At 41.9% G+C, this 9,692-nt stretch overlaps 1 protein-coding gene across 2 annotated transcripts in view; it reads right to left on the bottom strand.

The window, feature by feature from the left end:
* Positions 1-7,418: 7,418 nt before the first annotated feature.
* SMU1 (SMU1 DNA replication regulator and spliceosomal factor) overlaps positions 7,419-9,692 on the bottom strand; it is a 35,471-nt gene continuing 33,197 nt past the window's right edge. For both annotated transcript variants that reach the window (XM_017856496.1, XM_017856495.1), the window contains 2 exons: positions 9,455-9,607; positions 7,419-8,739 (listed from right to left, as the gene is read on the bottom strand). In XM_017856496.1, coding sequence (XP_017711985.1) covers positions 8,641-8,739; positions 9,455-9,607 — 252 coding nt within the window. In that variant the 3' untranslated portion in view covers positions 7,419-8,640. The remainder of the gene's footprint in view (positions 8,740-9,454; positions 9,608-9,692) is intronic.

Genomic DNA, 9,692 nt, shown 5'->3' with positions numbered 1-9,692 from the left:
GATGGTCTGTATAGTTCTTTGTATTAAGTGGGATTCATTGTAATGCCTTTGCATTTATTCTATTGCCTCAACTGTTACTTGAAGATGGCGTAATATATAATTTATCCTGTGGTATCAGTGATAAAAATGATACCGATACCTTTCTGTAGGAGGGGTTTATCATAATATGCTGCTTCTTGAAGGCTTGCACTTCCAGAATTGTGTTTCCTTCTGCTGTGCCATTCATATATATATATATCCATATATATCTTGACCAGTCCTGGCCATTTGCCCTCCTCCTTGTCTGTGGACCGTAAGCCCGAGTAGTGACTTCAAAGCTGGATAATGTAGAAGTTAAAGTGAAAAGACCTTTATGTGGAGAAGTAATTTGCATGCATAATATAGGAAGGTGTTCTTTAGGTATGTTACAGGATTACTTTAAACCATTTGACTTATGCTCCAAAGTAATGTTGGTAGTATAGCAAATTATGATGAATAGCTTTAATTGTATGTTTAAAAGTCTCATATGTTCACATGCTTAAATCGGTATCAGAATTTAAGCAATTCTTGAAATGTATTGTCTCCTTAATATACTAATTACAAAGCATCTCCAATATGTGTCACTACAGGCTTTTTTTCCCCCCAGATCATCAAGTTTTGGCTTTTAAGATACATAACTTGATTTTAGCTAGTCTGAATGAGTGATACAAAAATACTATTGAACTATAATTAAATATTTAATATTAAATAGGATGGAGAGTAAAAGTGGAGGACTGGGTAATGAGCCAAGAAGGGAACTTAGAAAACTATGCATACATTTGAGTGAGCATGAGAGAACAAGTTCTCATAAAGAATACAAGCTTAAGAAGGAGAACTTTGTGTTTAAAAAGTAAGGTTCCCAACCCATCTGTGTTTGTCAACTTCTTTTAGTCTGTGCCAGACAGCCACAGCTACCCTAAAGTTAGAGATGTGAAGCAGATGTTCAGGAAAGTATAATTGACCGGTGCTCAAAAAAGTGCTTGTGACAGATTTCAGTTTTCACTGGGTTTATGTACAAATTCTAAAAATTTCTCAACCTGCGTTTTAATACATTTAAGAGCATTGTTTAGGGCTGGGCACGGTGGCTTATACCTGTGATCCCAGCACTTTGGGAGGACAAGGCAGGCAGATCACCTGAGGTCAGGAGTTTGAGACTAGCCTGGCCACCTTGCTGAAAACGTGGTGTACTTTACTAAACGTACAAAAATTAGCCAGTAGCACTCACCTGTAGTCATAGCTACTCGGAAGGCTGAGGCAGAATTGCTCGAACCCAGGTCAGGAGGTTGCAGTGAACTAAGATCATGCTATTGCACTCCAGCCTGGGTAACAGCAAGACTCCGTCTCAAAAAAAAGAAAAAGCATTGTTTATAGGACACTTAAAATTTTTTACAAATCTCACAAGGTTTTCGGCATTTGTCAGTCATAAGGGAAATGCACATAAAAACCAGATACTACTTCATACCTACTAGGATAGTGCTGATCCAAAAAATGGAAAATAGAATATGGAGAAATTGGAACCCTCTGTACTTTGTTGGTGGTAATGTAAAACGTTGCAGTTGCAGTAGAAAAAAGAAAGCTAAACATGGAATTACCATATGACCCAGAGCTGGCCCTCCTTTTTGGGTTTCACATCCATGGATTTAATCAACCTTGGATCAAAAACAATTGGGAAAAATTGTTTCCTGACCATGTACAGACTTACTCCCTAAACAATACGGTATAACAGCAGTTTACATAGTATTTACATTGTATTGGGTATTACAAGTTAACCTAGAGCTAGATGGCTAAATTATGCAGGATGTGTAGGTTATATACAAATAACCATGCCGTTTTATGTCAGGGACTTGAGTATCCTCAGATTCTGGTGTCCATGGAAAGTCCTGGAACCAGTACTCCCATGGATACTGAGGGATGACTATACAAAAGGAATTAAAGACAAGAATGGAGGCCTGGCGCGGTGTCTTATACCTCTAGAATCTCAGCACTTCGGGCAGCCTAGGCAGGCGGATCACCTAAGGTCAGGAGTTGAAGACCAGCCTGGCCAACATGGTGAAACCCCATCTCCACTAAAAAGACACAAATTAGCCGGGTGTGGTGGCGGGCGCCTGTAATCCCAGCTACTTGGGATTCTGAGGCAGGAGAACCCAAGGGTTCGAGGAGAACCCAAGATTGCATCACTGCACTCCAGCCTGGGTGACAAGAGTGAGACTCTGTCTCAAAAAAAAAGTACTCGTATGGTGTTCACTGCATGCAGCATTCTCAACAGTCCAAAGTAGAAACCTGAGTGTCCACCAACAAATGGTTAATGTGTACAATATACTGTGAAATACAGTCATTAAAAGGAATACTTTTTACACTTCCCCCAAATATGAAGCACATTCCTGTTTGATACGTGGATGAACCTTTAAAACATGCTAAATGAAATAAACCAGACACAAAAGGACAAATATTGTATAATTTCACTTACATGAACTAAACTAGGCAAATGCATTGAGGCAGAACAGTACCAAAGGCTGAGGGGAGGGGAAGGAGAAGTTAATTGACAATGTTACAGGGCTTCTGTTTAGGGTGATAACATTTTGGAAATACAATAATGGTTGCATAACATTGTAAATGCCACTGAATTGCAAAATTGTTTGGGAATTTTGTTATATATGTTTTACAATAAAAAATCCTAAGAACACTAAAAGTCGTATTAGGTCAGTTGGTGCAAAAGTAATGTGCCATTACTTTTAATGGCAAAAACCGCAGTTACTTTTGCACTAACCTAATAGTTATATCCTGAAGAGGCAGAAACTGATAGGTTTGTGTAGTTTTTCAGCTTGTATTACCACTAACAGCCTCTGTTGAGCCCTTTATTACCATGTAAGCAGCCATATTTAATTCTCAGGACGTAATGAGGGAGAGCCTATGAAAAAACAAAGCCCCTTAAAACATTAACCAAGGACATCACAAAAATACAAGTTCCAGCACTGACTGCTTTCTCTGTGATGCTTCTCCTGCCCGTTCATACCTGTAGAGAATAGGAGTAGAGGCCAATTATGTCCCTTGAGAGTGCTCTTGGAACAGTGGCAAATTTTCTGTCCATGAAATTAGCTTCTCAACTTTTTTGTACATATGGTACTGGTTCTTAACCTTGGCTACCATTGGAATTACCCGGGAAACATTAAAACACTGATCAGGTCCCACCCTCCAGGGGTTCTGTATAACTTGGCTGGGTGTAGCCTAAGCATCAAAATGATTATGTGCAGCCAAGGTTGAAAGCCACCAATACTGACACATTGATTTAATATTAACCACTGGAACAGAATACCTCTGTTAAAATAGCCGTGGAAGGTTAAGTAATGGGCAACCCCTGCTATTGCAAGTTTTTTGTTGATCTTTTCTTTTTTTTGAAGCCAAGTCTCACTCTGTCACCCAGGCTGGAGTGCAGTGGCATAATCTCTGCTCACTGCAACCTCTGCCTCCCAGGTTCCAGCTATTCTTAAGCCTCAGCCTCCTAGGTAGCTGGGACTACAGGCGTGAGCCACCATGCCCAGCGAATTTTTTATCTTTTAGTAGAGACGGGGGTGTCACCATGTTGGCCAGGCTGGTCTCGAACTCCTGACCTCATGATGCGCCCACCTTGGCCTCCCAAAGTGCTGGGATTACAGGCTTGAGCCACCGCACCTGGCCTATTGCAAGTTTTAAACAAGCTCAGTCCATGGAACTTCCTAACTTGGACATACACTTCATAGCAATTTCTTCTCTTAAAATAGTGGAAAATGAAGCTTTAAGAGCACAGTGAATGAGAACACTAGCAAGCTATGGCAATTAGAAAAAATGTGATTTTAAGAGTCAGTCTTGCACCTTTATCATTTAAATTTGGTTATCTCAGCATGAACCTTCTGAGACTGAGAGCAAGAATTAAAACACCTTTTGTATACGCGGAAACTACCCTATAGTCTACCTGCTCTCAAATCTGAGCATGCTTGCTGGGTCCCCACCACCAGTTTCTGATTCTGTAGGTCTGGGATAGGACCTTAGAATGTGTCTTTCAAACAATTTATCAGATGACACTTTAAGAACCACTGTTCTAGCACAAGCCAAACAAATGACAGCAAAGACTGACATCCAGAATCTTGTAATTCGATTCTCTACTCATCTCACTACCTGTGCTCTGCTTAGGTAAATATTTTTGCAGAATGTGGAGGAACAACCCATGTATTCTTTGCCCCTGCCCAAACCTAAAGATTGAGGAGAAACTTAAGCAATATTAAGAGTGAGGCAACAGAGAAAAGAAACCTAGCTTTGGAGTCACATCTGGTTTTCAATGCGAGCTTCATGCAAGTTGGACTGAGTTAGGTCCCTCACGTCTGGAAACCTGTTTCTTCATGTGTATTTGCGCACCCTCATCACATTGTTCTGAGAATTAAACATGGCTGCTTCCATAGCAATGAAGGGCTCAACAGACGCTGTTAGTGGTAGTAATAATACAAGCTGAAAAAAAACTGGTGAAGAAGATACTGAATTGTACCCGAGATTTATACCATTTGCTGTTTAAAAAATAAACCATATCACCCCAAAATACCTCCGCGCAATGTTTTCCAGTCATTAATTCAACAGTCGAATGGGGGAATAGGACAAATGTCCTTTTGCTCATGGAATTTTAACCCCAGTTTAGCTTCTATGTTAAGAGCTGGAGAGCAGCATCCGTTAAATCTGGTGGCTGCAGCAGAGCACTTCCCTAGCAATACACTGCACACGCCCAACTCAGAAGGAAGTGCGCACTGATTCCCGGCAGCCGACTCCCGTTCGCTTGGCTGCTGCCACCCGCCCTTACCACGATATGACCGCCAATTTTTTAACAGTGGCTTCACCCGAAGTCTGCAGGCCCTGACACTTGGCTCTGGCGGGTGCGCGGTCTCCCTGCCCCGGGTAAGGGGCTCCACCGGCCCTGGACCCAAGATGGGACTCCTGCCTCGCGCCCACCCGGAGCAGCGGCGCCCCAGATCCGGCCGTCGACCCCGCGCCTGCGCCGCCTGTCCCTGCAGTGGTCTGGCTGTGCGGGCGCTAGAAGGGAGCTGGGCTGTCCCAGCCTTCAGTGCTGGAGGGACGGCCGCATGGGGCTTCAGAAAGGCTAGGCGCCCAGCAGTGTTAAGGACCGTGTGCGCATTTAAAGACAAAAACACTTTTTCAGGTTTGTACGAAATGAGGTTGTAGAAAGATTAACAAGGGTTACCTGGGAAGGGCAGATTTTCAACTCAGCGTTTACATGTTCACCCAGTGCATTATTTTATTTAAAAAGAAGAAAAATATATACTTAATGGCTCCTAATCCAGCTCTGTTTGCCTGGTCTCCCAAGACACCTATCATTTGCCCAGCACATACCTTGCCGCTATGCCACACTGCAGTCCCTGGGAAGGTTCCCTGTGCTTAGATCGCCTCCCAGTCCCTCCAGGAAGCCTTTCCCAACCCTTTCGCGTTAAGGGCCCCGCCTCTCATCACCAGAAAGGTGACTTGAGCTTTTATCAGTTTTAGTTACTCCTTTTAATATGCTCTTCTTCCATATGTTTAGGCGAGTCTTTTTTTTAACCATATTCAGCACTTGGTGCCAGCAACAGAAGTGTTCCATAAAAATTCCTAGCATAAACCAACACGTGCTGACTAGATTCTCCATCTTCATAAACGGTGGTACAAACTATGCGTATCATAACTACCAGCTTCATGAGGTCAAAACTAAATCAAAAATTCTCAAAGACTTTTAAAAAAATTTTTTAGCATAAACTGTTTCCTCTAACTTAAACTTCTCTTACTTAAGTGAACGTGTCTTTCCACTGGGATGGCTGTCTACATTCTCAGGAATCCTGAATTCATGACTATGTTCAACTCCCACGACCATTTTTAAATAATCAAAATGGCAGCAAATGACATTACCTGGGCCAAAAAGCTGCAGGTTTTGTGGCAAATGGGAAATGTGTTACAGAATATGACTGGGAAAGAGGGATTTCTTAGTGCTGCTCAGAATTAATTCAGCAAACACTGAACATTACTAAGTGCCCCACATAGGATCATACTGCATTTCAGGTCACAACCAAAGGTAAATTACAAGGCTGGGCGCAGTGGTTCATGCCTGTAATCCCAGCACTTTGGGAGGCCGAGGCAGGCGGATCACCTGAGGTCAGGAGTTCAAGACCCGCCTGACCAACATGGTGAAACCCCCCCCAACCACTAAAAATATAAAAATTAGCCAGGCATGGTGATATGCGCCTGTATTCCCAGCTACTTGGGAGGCTAAGGCAGGAGAATCAATTGAACCTGGGAAGTGGAGGTTGCAGTGAGCTGAGAGGGCACCATTGCACTCCAACCTGGGCAACAAGCAAGACTCCATCTCAAAAAATTAAATAAATTTTTTAAAAAAGTAAATTATAAGGCCGGGCACGGTGGCTCAAGCCTGTAATCCCAGCACTTTGGGAGGCCGAGACGGGCGGATCACGAGGTCAGGAGATCGAGACCATCCTGGCTAACACGGTGAAACCCCGTCTCTACTAAAAATACAAAAAACTAGCCGGGCGAGGTGGCGGGCGCCTGTAGTCCCAGCTACTCGGGAGGCTGAGGCAGGAGAATGGCGTAAACCCGGGAGGCGGAGCTTGCAGTGAGCTGAGATCTGGCCACTGCCCCCCAGCCTGGGCGACAGAGCGGGCCTCCGTCTCAAAAAAAAAAAAAGAAAAAAAAAAAAGTAAATTATAAGACTGCAAAACTTTTTTTAAAAAACCTTCCCCACTAGTTTGTACCTAATAAATGCTAACATTTAAACGGGGGCACAAAAGGCCTGTGGAAACAAGAACTCACATTCTTGAAAGTAATGCCTAGCACAGTATCTTCCTCATCATCAGAGGTGCTCTATACATCTTCAGTTGAAACATGAAACAGACATCCATATGCAAAATATTTTCAAGGGTTTTGTTGACTTTTACATGTTTTTCTTTAGCTAACTGATAATGATGCACATTACAAAGGAGACTTTTCTAAATCTCAAGTCCTTTTGCTAATTTTTCTTTGAAATAGCACATTTCCAATGCCAAACCATCCCCTACAACGTACAAAGGGGAGATGACAAAACTCTGAATTCTTGTAACAGATCCTGCAACTAGTTCTGTTCAGAAGATGGAGACAATATTCCCTGANAAAAAAAAAAAAAAAAAAAAAAGTAAATTATAAGACTGCAAAACTTTTTTTAAAAAACCTTCCCCACTAGTTTGTACCTAATAAATGCTAACATTTAAACGGGGCACAAAAGGCCTGTGGAAACAAGAACTCACATTCTTGAAAGTAATGCCTAGCACAGTATCTTCCTCATCATCAGAGGTGCTCTATACATCTTCAGTTGAAACATGAAACAGACATCCATATGCAAAATATTTTCAAGGGTTTTGTTGACTTTTACATGTTTTCTTTAGCTAACTGATAATGATGCACATTACAAAGGAGACTTTTCTAAATCTCAAGTCCTTTTGCTAATTTTCTTTGAAATAGCACATTTCCAATGCCAAACCATCCCCTACAACGTACAAAGGGGAGATGACAAAACTCTGAATTCTTGTAACAGATCCTGCAACTAGTTCTGTTCAGAAGATGGAGACAATATTCCCTGAAGTTGACTGAACATGTGAGAAGGCACAGCTCAGAAGGAGAGGAAAGTTGAGGGCAGTGAAATGAGAACCTATGCATCACCTGGCCTTTTTACATGCTAGTCTATCCTACTATCCCAGGAATTCACTTCTGCTATACTTGAGATTCGGGGATAATAATGTCACTCCTCCTCCCAAATTCTAAGTAAATATGTTAACTAGATGAGCATTTATTTACATTTTAGAACAAAGTCTCCAGAAAGGTATAAAGTTTATTAACATGTTTTTAAAAAAAAGACGGGCCGGGCATGGTGGCTCACGTCTGTGATCCCAGCACTTTGGGAGGCCAAGGCAGGTGGATCACTTGAGGTCAGGAGTTTGAGACCAGTGTGGCCAACATGGTGAAACCCCATCTCTACTAAAAATACAAAAAACTTAGCCAGGCATGGTGTCGCACACCTGTAGTCCCAGCTACTCAGGAGGCTGAGGCAGGAGAATCGCTTGAACCTGGGAGGCAGAGGTTGCAGTGAACCAAGATCGTGCCGCTGCACTCCAGCCTGGGCAACAAGCAAAACTCCGTCTCAAAAAAAAAAAAAAAAAAAAAAAAAAGATGGAACAGAACACAGCTACTGAATATGATATAGTTCCTTATTTACAAGTTTTACTATAGGAGGGACATTTTAATCAGCATTTCAAATAATCAAAGGAGTAGAATGTTTTTCTAGAAATATCAGTATTTCACTCTCCAGGTATAAGATTAATGAAAACATTAAATGACTGCACCAGTTAGAAGAAGATAAACTAATATCTTTAAAATATATTAAAAAAAGAAGGGGTACTTGCTACTTAAACATGAATTTTCACAAAATTATTCTTGTGACTAATTCAGACAATCTATTTGCTTAGAAAAGTTGGCCAAAAAAAAAAAAAGAAAGAAAAAAAAAAGCACATTACATGAATATGCCTTCATTTAAGTATGTGCTTTCAAGCTGATTTAAAAAGAAAAGTTGAATTATGGTTTCCAGAGCTTTAGGAGTCCATCTTCACTGTAGGTAGCAATCAGGTTCTGATGAGGGTGATGTGCAATACCAATCACATCCTTCTCGTGCACCTGGAACACGTAAAGCACAGGGTTAGGGTGTACAGATCTGCAATAAATCACTCTGATGACGCTTCCAGAGCTGGGTGGAAGGGAAAGAGATCAAGGCCTGATATTCCAAATGGCATAGGAGAAAGATGGAGGAAGGTTTTCCAACTCACATCACATTGTGACATAATAAGAAATAAACTTTAGGCTGGGTGCAGTGGCTTATGTCTGTAATCCCAGTACTTTGGGAGGCGGAGGCAGGTGGATCACTTGAGATCAGGAGTTCAAGACCAGCCTGGCCAACATGGTGAAACCCCGTCTCCACTAAAGATACAAAAACTTAGCCAGGAGTGGTGGCATGTGCCTGTAGTCCCAGTTACTCAGGAGGCTGAGGCAGGAGAATCACTTGACTCCAGGAGGCAGAGTTTGTAGTGAGCTGAGATCACACCACTGCACTCCAGCCCAGGTGACAGAGTGAGACTCCTTCTCAAAATAAAATAAAATGAAATAAAAAACAAACAAACTTGTTTAGTGTTAAGCCACTGAGATTTGGGGATCATCATAGCAGCTGACATTAATTTTACTTCTTGAATTTAACATGGAGCTAAATGTTTTAAAACAATGTTTTTTATACTGAGGGTCACATTGATAGCAGTCTGGAAAAGGCACATACTTCAGAGATCAGAAAGACACAAGTCTTACCATATTTCTTTAGATGAACTTAGTAAGTAATACTCACTGTCAAAGTTCTCTCCAGTTTGCCAGTGACTGTACTGAAACAGTAGAGCACAAAGTCCTCCCCTACACAGTAGATCCATTCACCACGGGGAGAGAGGGCACAGCAAACAAAGTCCCCACCTTCTCTTTTACCAGAACTGAAGCTTCTGACAATCTAGATCACACCACACCCCAAGACAAAAACATCAGGATTAGTAGCAGCTCAACCATGTGCAGCCTTTTCAAGTGACATTTTTACA

Source organism: Rhinopithecus bieti, unplaced genomic scaffold, assembly GCF_001698545.2.
Source record: "Rhinopithecus bieti isolate Rb0 unplaced genomic scaffold, ASM169854v2 scaffold_44986, whole genome shotgun sequence".
Lineage (NCBI taxonomy): Eukaryota > Metazoa > Chordata > Mammalia > Primates > Cercopithecidae > Rhinopithecus > Rhinopithecus bieti.
The sequence above is the reverse complement of the archived record's forward strand: the minus strand, read 5'-3'. Positions and strand labels throughout refer to the sequence as shown.